The sequence below is a fragment of the Jaculus jaculus genome, chromosome 6, assembly GCF_020740685.1.
Source record: "Jaculus jaculus isolate mJacJac1 chromosome 6, mJacJac1.mat.Y.cur, whole genome shotgun sequence".
NCBI lineage: Eukaryota > Metazoa > Chordata > Mammalia > Rodentia > Dipodidae > Jaculus > Jaculus jaculus.
The window spans coordinates 37,626,481-37,650,361 of NC_059107.1; the positions used below are offsets into that span (position 1 = coordinate 37,626,481).

The window sequence follows — 23,881 nt, forward strand, 5'->3', positions numbered from 1 at the left end:
CTGCTTTTCCCACAAAGAAAGCAGCTCTTCCAGACAGACTCACACCCTGCAGAGACCAAGGGCAGCCGATGCAAGTCCAGAAAGCCTGTGTTACCGAATGTTAAACCAGAACTGAGGATGACAGACAACAGGGTGAAGGTTTTATTCCACTTTATTCAAAGTTGAAACTACAAAAACTCAATGTACAAAAAGCAACCAGAGGAACTGGATACAAAAAAAGCAGGTAATACACAGCAAAGGTGACGACAGGCACCATGCCGCTTTGTGAGCATGGGCACTTGGCAGGGCCCTACGGTCTTCCAGTAGAGACTCCAAGAACAGCAGGACAGAGCTCTGGAGAAAACCGCAAAGGCATCTGAATTGCTCTTCGGGAAAAGCCCAGACAGGAAAGTCATGCCAATATGTCACCAGTTCCAGTAACAAATGCCGTCTAGATACACCTGAACGCCAGCAATAAGGCGGACAATCCCCCTGCAGGCAGGTGGGAGGCTGCCCACCAGAGGTGCTGGTCACGAGCCCAATGGAAGGTGCAGGAAGTGGAGTTGAAAATAAATACTGCCATTCCACATCACAGCCTGAGACCCCAATCCCACCGTCCCTGAGCTCTGGGCACTGGGTGCTGTGTCCACAGTGGGATGGGACCGACACCCTGCTGAGGCAAAGGAGCGCTGGCGGCCCGAGTCTCAGAACTGCTGCAGGATCACCTTGCGCTTCAGGTCATGGCTGAACTTGTTCATTCTGAAGAGCTCACTGTCATAGAAGGCAGAGAGGTTGTGGATGTTGATCTGCCGGGCCTGGAGAGAGGACAGTGGAGCCATCAGCAAACTAGGATGTACTCCTGGGCTTCCACAGGGAGGCAGAGAGGGAAGGAAAAGCCAGCAACAACCGAGCTGGTGCAGGGCTCTGCCAGCTACGAAAGAACCTCTTGTCCGGCGCCCAGCTCTACCTCAACCTACCTCAGTCTCCAGCAGCATAGTGCACATACAAGTGGCTTGCCACTCAGGGCCATCGACTTAGTGAGCATGCCCTAAAGATGACAGGTAGGCCCCCTGCAAGACAGCACACCCCAGCCGCACCCCCACCTGTGCCATACCTTGTCTGCCAGGTCCTTCTCTGGCACTTCGATGGTGTCCTGCTGGGCCCCAAAGCGGTTACGCTGATACGCCACCTGCTCTGCCACCAGCTGCTTCAGTATGAATAGCAGAAGCTCGTTGTTGTCACGCCTGAAGGACAGGTAGCGGGCAAAAGTCTGCAGAGGGACAGCAAAAACCACCAGCAGACCATCAGAGCACAAGCTACTACCATATACAGGCAACAGCCAGCCCCAGCCCTGGCCAGCCCCACGTACCTTCCGCATGCTGCGCATGACGCTGAACTTCTGCGTGTCGATGAAGCTCTCCAGCATCACCCGGATGGCCATGTTGACATCATCTTCAATCACATAGTTCCGCAGATGCATGCGTGCATGGGCCTCGGCCATGCGGATCATGGATTCGATGTGGCGCACCGTGATGGGGATGCTGCCTGTTGCCTGGAGACAAGCACTTTCCTCAGGAGAAAGACGCAGGAGGGCCCGAGGCACATACCAGGCAGCCAGAACCGAGGTCAGTGTGGGGGCGCTCACAGCCGGACTTGGCCGTGACTCCCCGTGCACTCACACTCCCCAGTCCTTCCCCGACAAGTGCTGGGGCCCGGGACACGCCATCATTAGCACACCTGCCTCTTCTGCCCCCAGCTGTCTTGGAATTGTGTTGTACTATGGTGAATCCAGCCTGCTCAGGCCTCCTCGTGTTGATATGGGTGAGGTTGACCATGACTATGGAATTTATAGGACAGGTAACTGAAAGACAACCCTCTCTATCATCCTACACACAATGGGACACATAAACCCACATCCAGCCTTTATCTGTAACAAAACAGTTAAGGCATGGAAGCATCTTTTTGTTTACAGAGCTGGAAGCAGAACCCTGCCCTCATGAGAGAAAGGGCTTCACTCTAGCCACAGAAGTGTCCTTTCCTCAACACCTCCCACTTCAGCCCTTCCCTAACCCTGTTTGGTGCACACCTTTAATCCCAGCACTCAGGAGGCAGAGGTAGGAGGATCATTGTGAGTTCAAGGCCAGCCTGAGACTACATAATGAATCCCATGTTAGTCTGGGCTAGAGTTAAGACCCTACCTCAAAAAAACAAAAAGGTCAGTCCACACTGCTAGGCTCACCATGGATTCTTTTCTCAGGTCGCTGTACATCCTGGCCACCTTGTCCTGGTCCATCTGGTTGAGCTTTGGGTGGACCCTCTCCTTGGCATAGATGATGTACTTCTTCAGGACTTCCTGAGGGAGGGGCTCCACCCCGTACGTGTTGGGCACGGTGGGCTCTGAGACACCGCCGGCTAGCCCCTCATCCTTCTTGTTGCTGGGGTGGTGTCTGATGTGGCTGCCTACCACAAAGCGGGCCAGCATCTCATCCTGGGACAAGAAGTCAGGGGGCAGGCGTGAGAATGGGCCTGGAAGGCAGCTAGTGGGGGACAGGAAGAGCTGCATACGACTGTCACTTGTTCAAAGCCAGGCAGCTCAGGTTCCTAAGACAGTGACAAATATAGCTAAGGCCTCAGGGAGCTCACCTCCTAGTGAGAAAAGAGGAGACAGTCTTATGCTGTTAACAGAGTGCAGTGGCGGGTGCCTGTGATCCTGATATTCTGGAATTGGTGGCCAGCCTGGGCCACTGGGTGAGACCCTGTCTCAAAAACCAAACCCAGGGCTGGAGAGATGGCTTAGCGGTTAAGCGCTTGCCTGTGAAGCCTAAGGACCCCGGTTCGAGGCTCGGTTCCCCAGGTCCCACGTTAGCCAGATGCACAAGGGGGCGCACGCGTCTGGAGTTCGTTTACAGTGGCTGGAAGCCCTGGCGCGCCTTCTCTCTCTCTCCCTCTATCTGTCTTTCTCCCTGAGTCTGTCGCTCTCAAATAAATAAAAAATGAACAAAAAAAATATTTAAAAAAAAAAAACAAAAAACCAAACCCAGCTGGATGTGTTTTTTTTTTTTTTTTGCACACCTTTAATCCCAGCGCTTGGGAGGCTGAGGTAGAAGGACTGTCATGTGTAAGGCCAGCCTGGGGCTGCTACAGAGTGAGACCATACCCTCAAGAAAAACATAAGGTTAAAGAAACCAAGGAGACTCCTGTAGCCACTCCCTGAAGGACACTCATGAGCCGAGACCAGTCACAGGACAATCTAAGAGGGGACCAAGGGGAAGGAAGGGGTGTTGGGTTGAGGACACCCCAGAGCAGACTCTTGGGAAGGGAGCTCATTTAGACCCCAACCTGCCTTTTCTAAGGGAGAGGAGGCAGGCGGGTACGTTAGGAGAGGAGAGGAGAACAGCCGCAGAGCTGGCTGGGGCAGTCCAGACAGCTGTCCCCTGTCCGGCAGGTGCAGGGAGGACGTGGAGCCTGTGCCAGCTGCAGTGCAGAGCTGTTGGGTAGCTAGGGAAGGCAGGCGCCACTGGCTTTACATTCCCAACTGGAAGGAAGCCTCAGGGGATGTGGGAGTGGCCAATCCAGGCAACAGTAGGCTCTAAGGTGGGGGGGGGGGCAGGGCAGGGCAGGGGAAACACAAGAGATGGGCCAGCAGGATCAGGAGAGGAACTGTGGATTAGGCTAAGTGAGCTTCTGGGGGAGCAGAGAGAAGTCAGGATGACTTTGGGACATGAGAGAAGACCTAGAGTTCAGGCCATGGCCATACAGGCTGACCCTGTGCCCAGCACAAGCAAGGGCCTAGATCCTCCAGGATGGCACCAGGTCCGTAGAGCCATACCTGAACTGGGTCCACGGTGTCCCTCACCACACACAGGATGTCAAAGCGGGAAATGATGGGCTCCGTGAGGTCCACATTCTCCGAGAAGGTCAGTGAGGGATCATAGCGGCCCCCTGAAACATGAGACAAGCTCGGCATGTATACCCCAAGCCTCTTCTGGGCCATGGAAGTCTTTTTTTTTTTTTTTTTGGTTTTTCGAAGTAGGGTCTCACTCTAGCCCAGGCTGACCTGAAATTCACTATGTAGTCTCAGGGTGGCCTCAAACTCATGGCGGTCCTCCTACCTCTGCCTCCCAAGTGCTGGGATTAAAGGCATGTGCCACCACGCCCGGCCTCCATGGAAGTCTTCTGAGTCCCAGGAAACTCCCAGGGCAGAAGTGGAGTGGGGTGGGTGTTAGAGGGAGGACACAGGACAGAGAGAGGGCACCTGCTTCTATTTGTTACTGTAGAGCCACCCTGGGGGCAGAGAGCCAGACTAGTCCCTTAGAGGGAGACAGGGGACCCTGGGTGCTAATAATCAACAGCAGCTGAGCCTTGGTGTAGCCCCAGCCCCACCCACACACCTCAAAGGATGCTGGGAGGAGCACCCTAGGATGGAGTAGGGAACATAGTTCCACCAAACACTCAGGTGCCCAAGTCCTTCCTCCACTGTACTTTCAACCTCCAACCTCAGGGTCTGCACCCCCCCTCCCATGTTTGTCCCGAGTGCCAGCCACAGCCGAGCCTGGATTACCGATGGGGTTGGCAGCGGCAATGACAGTGCAGCGGGCCTGCAGGGAGGTGACGATGCCGGCCTTGGAGATGGAGATGCTCTGCTGCTCCATGGCCTCATGGATGCTGGTTCTGTCCTGGTCGTTCATCTACAATAAGCAGAGTGATCCCGTTCCTGGTCCCCATCTCTGCATCTCAACACCTCCCTCACCTCGGAGGCCTGAACAAACCCCATATGCCCTAGATTCCATCAGCCCACATGGCCCAGGGACACACCTTGTCAAACTCATCGATGAGACACACGCCCCGGTCAGCCAGAACCAGAGCTCCAGCCTCTAAGGTCCATTCCCTGCTGACTGGATGCCGCTGCACATAGGCTGTGAGGCCTACAGCTGAGGCGCCCTGGCCGGTGGTGAAGATGGCTCGGCTAGACACCTTCTCAATGTACTTGAGGAACTGAGACTTTGCAGTACCGGGGTCCCCACACAAGAGCATGTTGATGTCGCCTCGTACCTTGTGCTTCCCGCCTTTGAGAGGAGGCAAACATGGAGGTGGAAGAAGTGGGAAAGGGGGGCCAGGGCAGGAAGGAGAGAGGACAAGCTAGACCCACCCACCTCCCAACCTACTCCTTAACAACGCAGAGGCCAGTCTCTTGAGGAGGTGCCGAGCTCCAGAACTAGACCCAGGATCATCAAACAACCCGCTGAGCTTAGTCCAGAGAAATGCAGTGTGGAGGGCAAAAGGACAATGGTCACAGTTAGCACACCTGTCAGGGGACCCCCAAAGTGTGCTATGCACACCCACAGGATGGCCAGAGGCAGGGAGCACAGAGCTAATCAGTTAGAGTTATGGCCCATGAAGCTGCCTAGAGTACAAGCACCAACCAGCCTCTCATATTACTTCTAATATTATCACATGTGTCCGCCATGTATGTGGGGAACAATGCTGGCTCCCCAGTGGGAGCCATTACAGTCCCTGCAGGGGAGAGGGATGCATGGGGCTTACCTGGGTTTTTGGGTTCTCCTCCAAACAGGGCCAGAGCTAGGCCTCTCTTGATGTCCTCATGCCCATAGATGGAAGGTGCGATGCTGGCAAAGATCTGAGAAGAGGGAGGGACTCCATGGAGAACTCAAGAGGGCAGGAGTGGAGTGCTGTGGCCTCACAAAGGGGCACGCTCAGCTCTGAAGCACCAATCTTGCTGGCATCTAGCAGTCACCTGGACTCATGGATCACTGCCTGGCTCCTCCCCAGAGTCACAGCACTTAAGGGCTGTGAAGACCTCAGGCTGACCCTTCACTCAGCAATAGCTGGTATCAAGGGCTTGCTTAGTGTCACAGACCAAGAGCAGAAATGAGGTGAGATCCAGGCCCGGGCTCAGCACAGATGCAGGAAGCCCGCTGTCATACTGCCACGCCCCAGCCGATGACCTTAGATGAGAGATGGAGACACCCAGCCCTGACATGTAAGCTCTGAATGCCAGTGAACACAAGTGGACAGTAGCGCCAAGGTTGGCCACAGGCATAAGATACACATAGCACCTCCAGGAGATGTCTACCAGACGCACTATTTCAATTGCTAAATCATGGGAGCATCTCTCCTTGACAGTGAGACATGTCCACAGGAGTTTAAAAATAGAACACTTGACAGCAAAAGAAAAAAAAAAAAGTTTCCAACCACCAGCACTGTGGTAGTTTAATGGCCAGCCCCCAATATACTTATGCTTTTTTTTTTCTTTCTAGAGGTAGGGTCTCACCCTAGCTGGAGCTGACCTGGAATTCACTATGTAGTCTCAGGGTGGCCTTGAACTCATGGCGATCCTCCTAACTCTGCCTCCCGAGTGCTGGTTAGGGTTTTATTAGTTTGCCCACCTGGCCAGAGGAGACGTCACTGTGGGTGGATCCTAGGGTCTACCTAGGCCTAAGGTATGCTTGTGTTGCTTGCTTTTTGGTGGTTGGTGGCTTTCTCTCTCTGCTTGGGCCTGTGAAAGCGGGCCAGCTTCTTTTGCCATTATGGGAACTTTCCCTGGATCTGTAAGCTTCAAATAAATTTCCTTCCTCCATAACTGTGTCTGGTCTGGAAGCTTAGCCTAGCAATCTGAAGCTGACTGCTTCCAGCAGCGACTGTCCTCACCCTCTAAGCCCCAATGCACTTCCCTTCCTCCTCCCCACGCAGACCAAAGAGCTGGGATGATGCCAGCGTCCTGGACAGTCAGGCATTCATCACACAGGGACACCACCCACTAATTTGGGTTCCTTGGGTCTTGCCTGACTGCTATAGATTTTGAGTTACCTTTAAATTCTACTCCCCAATGAAAAGAATACTCCATTTTAGGAGGAAAAGATGATCAATTTCAGGTCTTGGGGCAGGAACTGTGTAAGAGAAGACTACAATGTCTCCATCAGAAAGCAAAGCAGTGTCCCCGGCTAACCAAGGTCAGGAGCAACGTGAACAGTGGACAGAAGGGAGCTCTGACATCAGTGTGATGGACAGTGCCGAGACCTCAACATCAGGTCTGCTCACTTCCAGTGACACTCAATGGACACCTCAGGAGGACACCAGAGCACTTTCCTGCTGTAACTCTGCACAGGGGGACCAGTAGTTACTGAAAACAAATTCCTCTTCAAATAGATTTCCAGCAGATAAACACAGGCATAGGAAGAAGATATGCTCACCCTACAACTTCAGTGGATTTGTTCTTGAAGTTTTTTTTTTTTTTTTTTCTTGAGACAGGGTCTTGCTATGTACAGGTTGGACTGAGATCTCCCTGAGTCAGCCTACCAATTGCCAGGGTCATAGGCATGTGTGATGCCTGACTGGTTTGGAGGCTTTAACCAACAGCCATTTGCAGCTGCCAAGATTACAGACAGACAATCCTGTGCCACCCCAGAGGACCCTTGAGTAGGCTCTCGGGTTGCTCCTAGGGACTGTGGCACTGGAAGCTGTGTTCAAATCCAGATGGATTGAGTCTGCTCCACTGTCACTTACAGGGTTCACTTTCTCCTCAACCAACAGTGGGACAAAGTGCCATGCAGGGAAAGGAGGTGCCAAGGTAGTGCCCTAGAAGCTGTTCCAGTCAGCCTACCTGTGTGTGAATGACCACAGTCCCTGTCCACCAAGCCTGAAGAACCGCTTCGTGGGCTGAGATTTGGACACAGTCTATCATATGGACCCGTGTTCCTCTGGGTGAGGGAATGTGGAAGAGGCTGGTAACCACCGCAGCTTTCCCTCCCTGTGAGACACTGACTTCTGGGCTCAGAGAACTCAGAGGTTCTGGGTTTTGTTGTCATTGTTCATTATCATTAGAAGCCCCAGTAAAATATAAGCTCCTTAAGGCCAAGGATCCCATGTCACTCAGCCACCAGCACACCCAGAACTCAGCTCTAGAAAAGATTCAAGGAACACAGGCATGCTGGCTGAAGGGCTCATCCTCCCAGCCAGTGCACATCTAAGTCTTGGAACACGAGAAAGATGGCCCAGCTCAGTCCAGCGCACAGCTGGGGCCATGCCAGGAGCACTGACTCGCAACAGGGCCATTCTTCCAGAGTTCTCCTGAGCAAGGCCAGTAATACAACTCCAGTCACACAGATAATGTGTGCCTATCACCCTGGTGAAACAAATGAGAGAATTGGGGTGTAGTTCAGGGGCTTGCCCAGCAATGCCTAAATATGGCAAAAAAAAAAAAAAAAGGCGCCTGGTGCAGTGGTGCACACCTTTAATCCCAGCACTCAGGAAGCAGAGGTCAAAGGATTGCTGAGTTTGAGGCCACGTGGAGACTACATAGTAATAAGTTCTAGGTCAGTCTGGGCTAGAGAGACTCTCTACCTCAAAGAATAAAAATGGGCTAGAGAGATGTCTTAGCAGTTAAGGCACTTGCCTGCAAAGCCTAAGGACCCATGCTCAACTCTTCAGATCCCACATAATCTAGATGCGCACAAGGTCGCACGTGCACACAAGGCGGCATACACGTCTAGGTTCACTTACTATGGCTGGAGGTCCTGGCCCACCAATTCTCTCTCTCTCTCTCTCTTGCATTAAAAAAAAAAAAAAAAAAAAAGGTCTATTGGGTTTGCTTCAAACAACAAAAACCAACCAGGCAATCAGGTACGATTTGAGGCAGGGTGACAGAGAACAGACATGCTCAGCACTAAAATTCTGAGACAGGAAGGGCAAGACCCAGAAGAGGGGCAAAAAGATGGTAAGAACCACAGAGCAGTCAGGAATAGCCTGAGGCATGGTCTCCCGCTGCCCCATAGAGACTGAGTGAGGCCTCCACAGTGACTACCCTAACCCCACAGAGGGGGCCCCACGAGGTAATGGGAACAGGGGTGAGGGGATAAAGCAGTATAAACGATTATAATTTATATAAAATTAAAAAAGAAAGGACTGAGAGAAACCCAAATGGAAGCCACTGGGTCGTGGGTGGCATTAGCTCCGCCAGGTTGTCGGACCTGCAGCAGCTGCTGACAATGGCCTCAAAGTCACTGGATATCGAGAAGGGAGTTGAGACACAGCTGCTCTGCCCACCTGGAGAAGATGTCTCAAGGGACAAAGAGGAACGGATCACGGATGTGTTGGGACACTCAGTGGCAAGTAGACTGGAGTTGCCACAGAGGTCAAGGGAACAAGGGACAATGATGTCTGCTAAAGAGCAGCCAAGGACAGGAAGTTCCATGATGGATACAGATGCAGCTCTGCCTCACCCTCATTTTTGTTCCATGACTCTTCCAGCCATGCACTGGGGACAGAAGTGGCCCACTCACCTTGGCTCCTGATAAGCCTCAAAGGCAATGAGGGAAAACAAGCAACTCTCCCAGCAAGCTTCCTGGAAGCTGAGCCCAGGGCTACCGCAGGGGCAGAGGGTGGAGGGCAGAGGTGCTTCATCAGGAAGGGGAGCCGAGGGCAGAAAAAAAGGTAGGGGAGCAGCGAGCAGAGGACAAGCCCTGAACACACAGCATAACAGGATTTTCTTTCTTTCCTTCCTTCCTTCCTTCTTTCTTTCTTTCTTTCTTTTTTTTTTTTTGAGGCAGGGTCTTGCCCTAGAGTTCACTATGTATTCTCAGGGTGGTCTCGAATTCACAGCAACCCTCCGACCTCTGCCTCCCAAGTGCTGGGATTAAAGATGTGCACCACCATTCCCGGCTCAGAATGGCACTTTCCGAGTGCTCTGTGTCTGCAGAGTGACCTCCAGACTGCCAGTCAGTCTGACACCAGGGACACCTCTCCAGGCAGAAACTCTGCTGCAGCACCAGACACAGCTCAAGGAGCAGGAGCGCTGACCCAATCTCCCCACAGCATTCTGAACAGGGCTCGCTTTCTTCTCATTCCAAGGAACACGGATTCGGCAGAGCAAGCCACCTCTGAAGTCTGCTAATGCCTCCCCTATAGGGCAGGTGCAGGACCTCCCACTGAGGTGCGTGTCCACAGCCCCGGCCTGGGGAACCAGGGCCCAGGCCCCGCAGTCCCACCCCGCGCTTGCCTTCTCTCCGATCTGCTGGTCCTTGGAAAGGCTGGTGATCATCTTCACGTCCTCGTCCGTCAGCTCCCCGACGGCTACCTTGTTGTCCTTCTTGGCCACATGGTTGGCCAGGATGACAGTGGCAAACACCGGAAAGCCATTGGCAGTGTTGAGGGAGCCGTCATAGTTGTTATGATAGATACCTGTCAGCTCCTGGCGAGGAGAGGGCACGAGGTCAGAGTACAACGTGGGGTCAGACTGATCTCTGGCCCATGCTTCCTACGCTACAGACACTAAGACGAGCAACTCGACAACTGAAAGGACATGAGCTTCACACTGATGCAGTTTGCTCCTGGGGTATCCCCAAAGACCTATGTGCAGGAAGCCTGGTCCACAGCTCTGGACTATGGGGAGGTGGTGGGCCTTAATGAGGTGGGGCACACAAGGAAGTGAGGTCGTTGGGGTCTTGCCTTTGGACAGGTGTTAGTCCTGACCCTCCCTTGCCCGTATTTCTGTCCTGGGCTCCATGAGGTGAACAGCCACTCTCTCTTACCCTGCCATGCAGTCCCACAACATACTATGAAGCCACGGGCCCACAGCAAGAGTCAGGTGATCACATAACAGTGTAAGCCAAAATCAACCACTCTTCCTTTAGGCTGATTAGCCCAGTACTGTTACAGCAACAGAGAGCTGACTAAACGTGTCAAGCCACCATTCCTGCAGGAGACAAGCTCCTCTAATGATTCCAGAGGGACTGACAAGCCAATTTCCCCTGTCCTCACTGGCTACTCACTGGTGGCCTCCCTCCAGTCCCCACCACTGGCCACTCACTATCTCATCTCCTGGCTTGCAGCTGTCCACCAGATCAGCGAGGAGAATGGCATCTTTGGAACGGGGCAGGCGGCCAGCCGCCACTTTGCCGGGACTCTCCTGGATCCGGATGCGCTGGTAGTTCTGATAGATGGTCTGCATGGGACAAAGAGGTCATGGCCAGCTCTGATCAAAGCATTGCCAGCATGCTACATTACCAGTCTTATTTCCTAACTGGGAACCAAGAGCCAGATGGCAAGGGCAGGGTGACAATCCCTACATCAACATCCTTCTGGAGTTCAGCTCCTGTACTATGCTGTACTGGCAGGGTCTACCTGGGTCACCAATACCTCTGGGCCCAGAGTTATACACACGTCTCCCACATGAGGTCCCAAAAGGTCCAAAGTGGTTATAACCCTGGGACGCCCTTCCCCCCAGAGGCAATATGAACAAGGCAGGCACCATTAGCAAATCAAGAAGGGGTCCAGATGGGACAAGTGTCCATGTGAGTGATAGAAAAGTCCCCTCCTCTGCAGCAGACAGGGAAGAAGTGGGTCCTGTCTGCCCAAGTCTTCAGAGAAGCTACAGAAGGGGCTCTCGAACACAACCGTCTGGCTTTTTTTGTGTTTGTTTTGTTTTTGTTTTTGTTTTTCAAGGTAGAGTCTCACTCTAGCTCAGGCTGACCTGGAACTCCCTATGTAGTCTCAGGGTGGCCTCAAACTCATGGCGATCCTCCTAACTGCCTCCTAAGTTATGGGATTAAAGGCGTACGCCACCATACCCGGCTCCGTCTGGCTTTTAAATACTGGTTCAAACTCCTGAAGATGTGTGGGGCTGATCTAGTCCACCCTGTCCACTAGGGCTGCCCCGTGGGTCTCTGCATGAGGTGGGATAAGCCTTGTGCACTGGGGACCCACGATGCGCAGAGAGCACCACAGGCAGGGGTCACTCACCTCCTCCATGTTGACCTCGAAGGGGCCAACTGACTGGCACTCAGGGCATGAGCCCGGCTTCACCTCCTGATTCTGGGACTGGCAGAAAGGCCCCAGCACGAAGTTGCACTTGCTGCAGTTGTACTTGACCATGCTGAGCTGCGGCAGGACGCCAGTGCAGCTGGTCACCACCCCACTGGTGCGGATCAGCTGGTTCAGGTGAAGCTGCCTGGGGGCAGGGGCACGTCGGAGGTCTGAGCCACATCCCATAAGGCTTGCATACCTAACACCTCACCTGGAGTGAGGGTCCCCACCCCTACTCTCTAGACCCACGCCCCCCAATCCTCAGCTCACCTCAGCGAGCGCAGTTCCTCCACCAGGGGCAGGTGGGAGATTCGGACATGGATGTGGCTGGCAATGCGGTCGTACTTGGGGTACATGGCCAGCACCACCTCCAGGGCGGCCTCATCAAAGATCTGTAGCAGCTCAGCGGGTGCCTCGGGCAGGAAGTAGGCCAGGACGTGCTCGCGGGCTGCCAGGTCCTCATAGTTTACCACCAGGCTCTCACGATTCTCTACAGGTGGGCAATGCGACACTCAGGGGACCACGGAGGCAGACCCATGTGACAGCTATACCAGTAGGGCCTACCTACCCAAGTGCCCCAGAAAGCCTGGCTGGCACCCAAGGACCCACCACATGTAGCTGTGTGATGCAGATCCAGGTGACATTATCACAAGACTCAACTCCATGTCTGTCAAGAGTGTGTGTCCCACAGCAGGCACCATCACCCTTGAGGCCACAAACCAAATGACCACAGGCCAGGAGGAAAGACTGTGGATAAACTACACACAGTGCAGGAAACACGAGCAGTGTGTCCCATCTAAAGCCAGCTCTAGTCATTCAGGAAAGTGTGGCTACTTTCTGATCAAAGTCTAGGGCTGGGGTATGGCCCAATGACAGAGTCCAAGCTTAGTGCATGGGAGGCCCTGGGTTCTACCCATAACACCTCAAAAAGCAAGGTAGTAATGTGGACTTCATATAGAATCTGTCCAGTTTATTTTCAGCATATGTGTGTGCATGTGTTCATGTATGTGTGGGCACACGTGGAGACCAGAGGTTGGCCTCTTCAATCACTCTATACTGTATTTACAGAGGCAGTATCTCTCACTTTCCCACGTGACCCCAGTGCTTACTGATTGGCTAGTCCAGCAGGCCAGCTTGCCCTGGGGACTCACCTCCACCTCCCAAGCCCTGGAATTACAAGTGGGCTGCCACATCCACTTGGCATTTACATGGGTGCTGGGATCTAAACTCTGCTCCTCATTCTTTTGTGGCAGGTAGTTTATCCAATGAGCCATTTCCCCCAGCCCCGAACCCGCCCATTTTTTTAAATAAGTATTTTATTTTATTTATTAGAAAGAGAGAGACAGATGGAGAAAGAGAATGAGCACACCAGGGACTCTAGACATTGCAAACGAACTCCAGATGCATGTGTAACCTTGTGCATATGGCTTACATGGGTACTGGGGAATTGAACTTGGGTCCATAGGCTTTGCAGACAAATGCCTTAACTGCTAATCTCTCCAGCCCTAACCCGCCCATTTTAAAGTGTATCCCAAAACAGTCTTCATGTCAGGAGGCAGGCTGCTAGGGACCCACCTGTTTCACCCCCCAGCATGGGAGACCAAACCCAGGACTTCATGTATTCTGGGCAAGTGCTGTGTCACTGAGCTGCAGCCCACTAGGAATGTACCTTTGCACATGTCGCTGATGCGCTCCTTGAACACATTGTGGCCATGGCTGTCCACATGGGTGCGCAGGAAGTTCTTGAAGCGGTGGTGGATCTCCAGCCGGGGGCCTGCCAGGCTCACCCACTCACGCACCGAGTGGCCTTTGAGGTCCTCCAGGTTTTCGATGCTTTCAATCATGTCCTCCTCATCCTCACCGTCCTCTGTGGCACGCTCTACTTGACGGCGCTTTCGGGCAGGCCGCTCCTCATTCTCCTCATCGCTGTCTGCATGAATGAGCCTCATCCAGCACCTTCCACACATACACCCATGGGTGCCCTCCCTGCTTCCCAAGGCTCAACAGGGCCATTTGGATTGTCGACCAAACCTACCATACAGGAGACCCCTGCGCATGCGGCCTAGTCCACGGCCAGTCTCCCGATCACGCTGTCGCATGGCCCTCTCTGCAGCCTCCCTCTGACTAGCCGTCAGCTCTTCCACATCCTCATCGTCCAGGGCCAATCCTTCAGCCTCATATGCATCCAGCTCCGGGATGGCACGGTAGTCTCTGAAAGAGTTGCACAACTGACAATGAGTCCCACGCATCCTACCTGGGAATAGGGCCTGATCTGTAAGCTCAGGAGTCACAGCCTGCCCAGGCTGGGAGCCTCTCATCAGACACAGAAGGCTCAAAAAGGCCCTCCAAGTTTTAAGTAAGTCATTTGGGGACTCCATCAGGGCAGCAGGAAATAGTCACAGTGCATGTAGAAATTTCCTTCCTGAGAGTCCAGGGTGGAATAGGTGGGAGACCAACTTTGCTTACTCAGGCCAGGTGAGCAAAGGCATGTACCACTGCGCCACCTGCTGGCACCATGCGAGAGGACACAAGTAAATGCAAGGTGGTGTCCCTACCACACAGAAGACCAAAGGACACTCACTGGGCAGAAACCAGGAAAACCTGAATAGAATATAGACTTTTGATAGCCTAAGTGTAAAAAGTGGGCGTATGTGTGTGTGTGTGTGGGGGGGGGCACATTCAATAAACTATATCTCCAGCAGAAATCAAAGTTACTAACCAGCAAACCAAACTGATCTCAACAGTTATGAGAATACAATGGGAAAAGTCAAAGGGGTGCAAGGCAGACTTTGACTTCAAAGGACAAATGAAAATTCTTCCCAAGGACGGTCAGTACAAAGAATACGTGATCAACTAACAGCGCGGGAAATATTACAATAAAATTCTAAAGGGAGAAGGTACTCAGGGTAGTCAATGGACAAAGCAAGCATGCTCCATCCCTGCAATGCACTCAACCTTAAATAGTAACAACATGGGCTGGAGAGATGGCTTAGCAGTTAAACTGCTTGCCTGTGAAGCCTAAGGACCCCAGTTCGAGGCTTGATTCCCCAGGATCCACATTAGCCAGATGCACAAGGGGGCGCATGTGTCTGGAGTTTGTTTGCAGTGGCTGGAGGCCCTGGCGCTCCGCACCCATTCTCTCTCTCTCTCAAATAAACAAATAAGTAAAAATTAAAAAAAAAAAAATAGTAACAACATTCTGACCCATGCTGTGCATGGATGAACCCTGACCACATGCTGAGAGTGAAGTGAATCCCAACAGACACACTGTGATTCCACTTATATGAGGTCTACCAAGGAGCGAGAGACAGACACAAAGTCAGCAGTGGGTAGCTGTGGTAGTTTGAATAGATGGCCCCCAATATAATCAGTGTTTTATTAGTTTGTAGTTTGCATCTGCAGCCACCTAGCTGGAGGTGGTGTCACTGAGCCAGATCTTAAGGTGCGGTGGTGGGTTTGAGATTTCAAGCTAAAGATAGGCAAAGTGTGCCTAGCTGGAGTTCCTGAAGTGTGCTGGGCTGTGTGGCTTTTGGCTTCTAGGCTTGTGCTTCTCTCTCTGTGCTTGGTCCTGTGAAGGCAGGCCAGCTTCTTCTGCCATTATGGAACCTCCCCTGGATCTGTAAGCTTCCATAAATATCCCTTCCTCCATAACTGTGCCTGGTGTGGAAGTTCATCTCAGTGAACCTGAGGCTGTCTGCTATGGTAGCGATGGGGGAATTGGTGTTTTAGGGGGGAAGAGTTTCAGATTGAGAACAGTGATAACTCCACGATGTCAACAGATGCCACTGAACTGTAACTGGTGCATGTATATTTTGTGCTGGGAGTATTTTAGCACAATTAGTGTGTGGTGGGTCCTCTATACAGCTGCAAGCTCTCAATATGAAAACCGGAATTAGAGGAAATATAAAAACCTTTGGGTAAGAAAGGCTTCAGACAGCCCGCTCCACAAGCCTAGGGAGAATCCAGCCTTCCCCATCTCTGGTCACACAGCCTTCAAACGCCTCACTTCTTGAGAAAGGCTCTGCACAAAGCCAGTCAGCCTCTCTGAAGCACCTACCTACTGGCCTGTCTCTGAGCTGCTCTAAGAAGATCAAACACTTGTTTCCCCATGATGATCTGTCACGTACTTGAAAGGAAATAATTCCTTACAAAGGTGACCTCTGAGAACCAAGGAATGGTGGCAATGGGGGGCACTACTGGGGGTGGTGGCAGGCATCGTTATTTCACTGTCATTTGATATCTGGAGGAGCAGTGTGACTTTCGTCAGTGGTCTCTCAGCAGAACTGAGGGTCAAAATGCAGTCCAACACAGACCACCCCTTCTTCCTGTGGTATCACATAGCTTCCTGAGACAGTGACTCCTTGACATAGATGGCCTCCTTATGACAGCCCTCAGGAGCTCTTCCCTTTGCAGGGTGAATGACAATCAGAAGGAGTGCTCCCCTCCCTCCCTTTCAACTCAAATATCATTAAAAAACAAACAAGCAAACAAACTTTCAGAACAAATAAGTCCACTGTGCTGATGGCAAACCAAGTTAAAGCCCAAGGTGGTCTAGGTTAGAAGTCTTCCATGTTCTTAGAAGTGCCCGTGTGACCCTCAAAGGATTTTGGTCACAGGACATTCCCTCAGTGACTTTATAATTAGTCCATAACAAAACAAACCAACAAAAAGGACAACATTTAGGGCTGGGATATGGCTCACTGGATAAATCATTTGCTGCTCACGCTCGAGTACCTGACTTCGATGCCCAGGCCCTACATAAAAAGCCAAAAGCCGCTGGGGGTGCTTCTGTAATCTCAGCACACTGAGGCTAACAGACACATGGGAGGCAAAAAATGCACAGCACAGAACAGCAGATTGAGAATCTACAATAAGAAACCCTGAATCAAACTGGGCATGGTGGCGCACGCCTTTAAGCCCAGCACTCGGGAGGCAGAGGTAGGAGGATCACTGTGAGTTTGAGGCCACCCTGAGACTACACAGTGAATTCTGGGTCAGCCTGAGCTAGAGTGAAAACCCTTACCTCAAAAAAACAAACAAAAATAAAAGAAACTCTGAATCATGTGCAGTGGACAGGTGAGGACGGACCCAAAAGTTGTCCTGAGTGCTTTACATGTTATGGTATGCATGTGCCCCACTCAACACACACAAAGGCACACACACAGACAAAAATAACTATTTCTTTTTAAAAAGACATTTAACTCGGGAGGCAGAGGTAGGAGGATTGCTATGAGTTCGAGACCACCCTGAGACTCCATAGTGAATTCCAGGTTAGCCTGGGCTAGAGTGAGCCCCTACCTCAAAAAACCAAAAAGATAAAAACATAAAAATAAGAAGACATTTAAAAATGAAAAACATGGACTGTGGAGATGGCTGAGTAGATAACACGCTTGCCTGTCCAACATGAGGACTGAGTTCAGATCACCAGGACAAGCTGGCCAGTCATTCTAGCTCAATCAGTGAGCTCCAGGTTCCATGAGACCCTGTCTCAAAAAATAAGGTAGCAGCCAGGCGTGGTGGTGCACGCCTTTAATCCCAGCACTTGGGAGGAAGAGGTAGGAGAATTGCCATGAGTTCGAGGCCCCCTGAGACTACACAGTTAATTCCAGGACAGCCTGAGCTAGAGTAAAACCCTACCTGTAAAAAAAAAAAAACAAAATAAATAAATAAATAAGGTAGCAGCTAGGCATGGTGGCGCACGCCTTTAACCCCAGCACTTGGGAGGCAAAGGTAAGTAAGAGGATTGCCGAGAGTTCAAGGCCACCTTGAGAATACACAGTGAGTTCTTTCCAGGTCAGCCTAGGCTAGAGCAAGAACCTACCTAAAAAAGAAAAAAAAATTGTAGTAGTGCTGGAGAGATGGCTCAGCAATTAAAGTGCTTGCTTGTAAAGCTTAGCAGCCTAGGTTTGAGTCCCTAGTAACCACATAAAGCCAGATACACAAAGTGGTACATGTGTCTGGAGTTCATTTGCAGTGACAGGAGGCACAGACATACCCATACTACCTTTCCCTGTGTCTGCACCCCTCTCTCTCCCTCCCTCAAATAAATATAAAAAAAAATATTAAAGATAGTGGATATAAGAAGTGGCTCGTGTGTCTGGAGTTCGTTTGCAGTAGCAGGAGGCCTTGGCATGTCCACATGTACTCTCTCTATATATATCTCTCAAATAATTTTTTTTAAGGTAGAGAGACAGAGGACACCCAACGTTGGCCTCTACATACACATGCACCCACACACACATGAACATGCATACACATACAAAATGAAACAGGCAAGCCACAGACTGAGGAAACAATATCTACAAATCACATATCCGACCCAGGATAAAAACCTTACAACTCGGTAATATAGTCAAGTAACTCAATTAAAAATGGAACAGTTGGGCTGGAGAGATGGCTTAGCAGTTAAGCGCTTGCTTGTGAAGCCTAAGGACCCCAGTTCGAGGCTTGATCCCCCAGGACCCACGTTAGCCAGATGCACAAGGGGGCGCATGCACCTGGAGTTCATTTACAGTGGCTGGAGGCCCTGGTGTGCTCATTCTCTCTGCCTCTTTCTGTCTGTTGCTCTCAAAAAAAAAAAAAAAATAAAATAAAATAAAATATATATATATATATATATGTATATATACACACATATATATATTGGGCTGGAGAGATGGTTTAGCGGTTAAGCACTTGCCTCTGAAGCCTAAGGACCCTGGTTCAAGGCTCGGTTCCCCAGGTCCCACGTTAGCCAGATGCACAAGGGGGCGCACGCGTCTGGAGTTTGTTTGCAGTGGCTGGAAGCCCTGGCGCGCCCATTCTCTCTCTCTCCCTCTATCTGTCTTTCTCTCTGTGTCTGTCGCTCTCAAATAAATAAATAAATAATTTTTAAAAAATCCTTAAAAAAATATATATATATATATATATATATATATATATATATATATATATGGAACAGCCAAGCACGGTGGCATATGCCTTTAATTCCAGCACTTGGGAGGCAGAGGTAGGAGGACTGATATGAATTCGAGGCCACCCTGAGACTACATAGTGAATTCCAGGTCAGCCTAGGATAAAGCAAGATCCCACCTCAAGGGAAAAGAAAAAAGAAAAAAAACATGGAAATGGGCTGGAGAGATAGCTTAGTGGTTAAAGCACTTGCTTGCAAATCTAAGAATTCATGTTTGACTCTCCAGATCCCACATAAGCCAGGCTCACAAAGTGACACAACATGCAAGGTCACATGTACGTACAAGGGGGTACACACATCTGGAGTTCAATTGAAGTGGCTGAGGCCCTGGTGTGGCAGTTCTCTCTCACACACATAAAAATAAGAGGCCAGTCTACTGGGCTTGTCTCAAAAAAAAAAAAAAAAAAAAAAAAGATGGAACAAAGGATCTGAAGAAAACACAGAAATGTCTCAAGCTCTTGAGAGGACTCTCTCATCACTAGCTACCAGGGAAACACAGCCATCTCCCCCACCAGCAGGAGCGCAACCTAAGGCAGCCAGCAATGCAGGTACACACAGAAGCTGGAAAAGGCGAGTAGGAATACAAATGCTGCAGCTGCTTTTTAACACAATCTGGCAGTTTCCCAAAAGGTGAAACCTGACAGAACTGAAAACATGTCCACCTTAAAGCTGGTAGAACTGACAAATAAAATGTGGTAGATTTATACCAGGGAATATTAGCCGGCCATAAAGAGAGAGGTACTAATGTATGCTACAGCAGGAAAAAATCTGAAATCACGGTGCTGCTAAGTGAATTACCAATCCACAAAAGGACAAATAGATGTTTACACCTACACTGGAGGAGCTGAAGTGACAGAGGGTAGATCACTGTGCCTATGGTGGAGCTGGGCCTAACTGGAGGAGAGATCTCAGTGGAGTGATGGAGATGTTCTAACAATGGGTTGGTGCTGGTTTCACAACTCAGAAAGCTTGCACTGAATTTTCACTGAAGTGTCCTCTTACAAAGACAAATTCATAATATAAATATCACAATTCAATATAGCTTTAACCCTCACCACACAAAAAAATATAACTGGGCAAGTAGCAGCCCTTAGGCATATCTATCCAGGGGACCCTGCTAAAAGCATCACTTTAAAGGGAAAGATAGCAGAGCATGGTGGCACATGCCTTTAATCCCAGCACCTGGGAGGCAGAAGTAGGAGGATCACCGTGAGTTCAAGGCCACCCTGAGACTACGTAGTGAATTCCAGTTCAGCCTGGGCTAGAGTGAGACCCTACCTTGAAAAACCAAATCAGAAAGGTCAAAACAGAGAGGAAGGTGACAAAGACAGGCACACAGGCCAGAAGAGGGACAAGGCACTACGCCCAGGTGTATGTGCGCAGACTCCTACTCATTCCCATGGGTAGGTGCACACAGAGCCTCATCAAGTGGACTGGCAGTGTGTAACACAAAAACCTGTGTGGCACAGTGCCCTGGAGGTCTCTGATGGCTTAAGCCCATGGGCCCAAGAGATGACCTCACACATACTGAGTCTGTCAAGGCATGAAAGCAGGGTCCCCATGAGGCTCCCAGACACTTATGTAGTCATAGCATCCAGCACCTACCATATCCCAGCTGCCAACGTGGGTAGACAGGAAAGAGGGACTTAAAACTCTGTTTACAGATCACAGAACTCGCTCATCTGCTTCCTTCACTTCACACAGCATAGTCTGTTAATAAATCTGAACACTTCTGACCCAGAGCCTGGGCAAAACCGAAGCTAAATGTCATTCATCAGATGTGGCCGCACCACACAATGTGTCTTTAAGAAGTCACAGAGAAACAGAGCTCTAAGGTCTGCTTCCCGTCGGAGTTGGCACCACCTGTTGTGGCCTTCACATTAGACCCCACAGCATCTTGCTCGTGAGTTAGGGCTTGGGTGAGAATTTAAGTCTTTCTTCACTGTATATAGCAAGTTAGAAGGATCTTTGCTGTGACAGGTGAAGATGTCTCCCCAGACCTGGACTGAGCTGCATTCAAAGGTAAGGCCACCAGGCTCACAGGCACCCCAACCCCCAAGGCCAAGCCACCAGATAGGTGGGAAACAGGCCCCGAATGAACACACCTCTCCATGCCATCACCGATGAGCTCTTCTCCATCCTCTTCTTCCTCCATGGGCCCCTCTGTGCCCAGCAGCCCCTCAGACTCATCCTCGAAGGGGGGAAGGTCTCGGCCAGGGCTGGAGGTCAGCGCATCGGTGCGCCTGGAGCTGCGCCCAGGGCTGGAGGTGAGGGGATCATTGGCTCCGCGGCGCGGGGCTGGACTCGATGCCACTGAGAAGGACTCTGAGGATTCCTACAAGGGAGGAATGCTGTCAAACACTGGGAAGGGTGAGGGCTAATTGAATCTCTTGGTTACCACATGGGTGTCCATGCTAGCTGACAGTCACCTGTCTACCAGGGACTATCCCCAAACACATGGAGCTGTTCAGCCACTCATACGTCCCACCTGCGAGTCTCTGTCTGCAAGGCTCTGGGCTGGACCAACACTTTTTAATGCAACAGTCAAGACATCTGCTCACATCCACCCTTAGACTTCCTGGGGGGGGGGGGTGGTCAGAGACTATGTCCTTTCTTGTTAATTTTCTACTTACCCTCAAGTGAGGAATGTGGGTTCTTTACCTGTGTACTTTCTTTCCTTAAGTGGACACGCCACCCACCTGAGCCCTCAGGAGGAAGTGGGGAATGAAAGACCCCAAAGCACAAGCTCTCTGGAACTGACGGGTGGTCGGGGCAGACCAGACCCTTCACCCGGCAGAGATGACACAAAAGTGCAGCGAGGCCGGGCGTGGTGGCGCAGCACTTGTAATCGCTCCTGGCGGAGGCTGAGGCAGGAGGTTTGCAAGTTCAAGGACAGCACGGGCAACTTGCAGAGACCTTGCCTCAAAAATCACCAAGGGCTGCGTAACTCGGTGGCCCTGGGATGGTTACATCCCTTGCGTCCTCATCCCCCCAAAAGAGTAGGGAGCGCCGCGCCTGGCCGAGGGGAAAGCGGGAGGCACAAGGCGCCGCACGCGGGGATACCCGGCCCGCTGCACGCCCGACCCCGGCCCCGGCCCCGGCCCCGGCCCGCGCCTCACCGCCATCGCCGCGCTCTTCTTTCCGCCGCGCGGGTCACCAGGAAAGTTTTCGCGCGAAAACGCTGATCACGTGACTGGCCCGAGCCCGGGAAGTGCACGGAGGAGCGAGACGTCATGACGTTGGCGTCCTTCTGGGTGGGGCTGGCGGGCGGAGGATGGGCCAGGGGGCCTTGGCCCCGCCCGCATAGCATGGGTGCCCACCCACCCCCTGCTCCCGAGGGCTCCGCCCACACCGCCAAGGCCCGGGCCTTACCTCTGATGTTCGCAGGGCTGTACCCGGAAGATATGGCAGCTGGTGACTTTGAGGGCATCCTGGCTGTGCGGCCTTGTATGAGACGGCCAAGCATGTGCAAGCAACCGAGACCTTGTTTTCTGAGGGTTCCTTCCTTCCTTGGTAATTTCAGTTTCAACTTCTCCAGAAACTCCCAGAACCACTCCTTCAAGCACCCAGGCTTTGTAGGTCTCACCTGATGATGTCCTGGTCTGGAGTCATCGTAGGCCCGGTAGGAGAGTGGCAGGGAGGGAGATCCATACAGGAAGAACGCAGTGTGTGCAGCTCAGAGCACGGGGAGCACTCCTTGGCTCACAGCTTGTGGTGCCCAGCAAGGGAGAGAGGCTGAAGGAGGGAGCACTCACATCACAGACCTGGAAAAATGGAAATAAAATCTCAGCTCGGGGCCAGAGCATCTTTGCAGAGCTGTCTCAAGCTCTTAGGCCCCCCCCCCCCGGGTAAATAAACTCCTCTACTTTCCCTCATACTGCATTAGAGTGATCTTTCCAGAGAATTTCTGCAACTCTAGGAATTGGGGCGCTTTTTGGACCAGGGCCACCTGAGGGTTTAGAGCAGGGTGAACCAGAGTGAGCTTTATGTTATGGTCTGGCTGTTGGCACTGGAACTGGGCTGGAAAAGGCTAGAGGCAGCAAATGGGGACTGTCGTGGTTTATTCCTTCAGTCACAGTTGAGTGACAGGGCAGGGTAGGACCCTCCAGTCACAGCTGAGTGACAGGGCAGGATGGGCTCTGTGCCCCTTTGCACATGCACTTTGGACACAAACAAGTCTGTGTAGCACCCAGGGTAGGGCACAGTGAAGGAAGGCTGAAAGTTAGGAGGAGGCAGAGGAGGGGTATGCGGGCCTCATAGATGAAGGATAGTTAGTATAAGAGACCCAGGATGTGACTTAGCTAGGTGGATGGTAGCATGGCCTGTGTAGTAGGAAACCACGGGAAGACAGTTGAACTGAGGGGACAAGATTGAGGGAGGTTTGAGTGTAGATATTCAGAAATCACTGGTTCGTTACACCTGGGACTCTGAGTGGAGTCCGGGCTGTGGTTGAGGATTGTTTTCAGCATGGCTGGATGGTCCCTCTCCTTACCCTCCAGGTTGTGGTAACTGTTTTCTTCATAAGCCACTATGGTTTATGAGTGCACCTGGTAGAACTCAGCTCATTTGGGGGTCCTTCTGGCCTCATGGTTGTGGGCCATGACCTAGTCATCTCTGCCAGGGCCCAGCAGCCTGGTAGAACTGCATATTTTGAACAGGGCCTGGCTGTAGATGCTCTGGTCTCATTGTAAACCCACCCCCCACCCCCACTCCCAGGGTCAAGTTGTGGCTTTCCCACCAGGCTGGCCGTCAAGTTCCCGCAGCATTTTCCTCACTGCACATGCCTGAAGCATCACGGGTCTGTGGGTCCTTTGGCCTTGGAGACAGCCCTTTCCTGCTGGAGGCCTCCCTCAAAGCTGGAAGCCATGTGTCACCCAGAATTATGCGGGTCACAGCAGCATACTGGGTGCCAAGCAAGGGCTGGAGACTTGTTTTTGTCATTATGCATCAGGCATGTGTGTGGTCCCTAGGCAGGAAGTTGAGGAGCTCGGTGATTCTCCTAGACCACCACAGCTATGGTCACCGATGACCCACAGGCAGGTGCCTCTCTGGATAAGACCCAAATTGATGTGTCCACCTGACTGCTCCTGATCACAAGGCAGCCCAGGCTCCTGCCAGTCCCACTGTGCT

The 23,881-nt window shown here is 51.7% G+C and overlaps 1 protein-coding gene across 1 annotated transcript; it reads right to left on the reverse strand.

Moving 5' to 3' along the window:
* Window positions 1-133: 133 nt before the first annotated feature.
* On the reverse strand, window positions 134-21,989 carry Mcm2 (minichromosome maintenance complex component 2). The gene is made up of 16 exons (XM_045151871.1): window positions 21,871-21,989; window positions 20,857-21,086; window positions 13,835-14,010; window positions 13,469-13,729; window positions 12,070-12,289; window positions 11,737-11,944; window positions 10,805-10,939; window positions 9,995-10,186; window positions 5,524-5,617; window positions 4,795-5,045; window positions 4,541-4,667; window positions 3,809-3,921; window positions 2,219-2,467; window positions 1,349-1,531; window positions 1,094-1,249; window positions 134-794 (listed from the first exon to the last, which is right to left on the reverse strand). Exons 1-16 carry the CDS (start codon window positions 21,874-21,876, stop codon window positions 684-686), a joined length of 2,712 nt encoding a protein of 903 aa, XP_045007806.1. The 5' UTR covers window positions 21,877-21,989; the 3' UTR covers window positions 134-683.
* Between the last annotated feature and the right edge of the window lie 1,892 nt (window positions 21,990-23,881).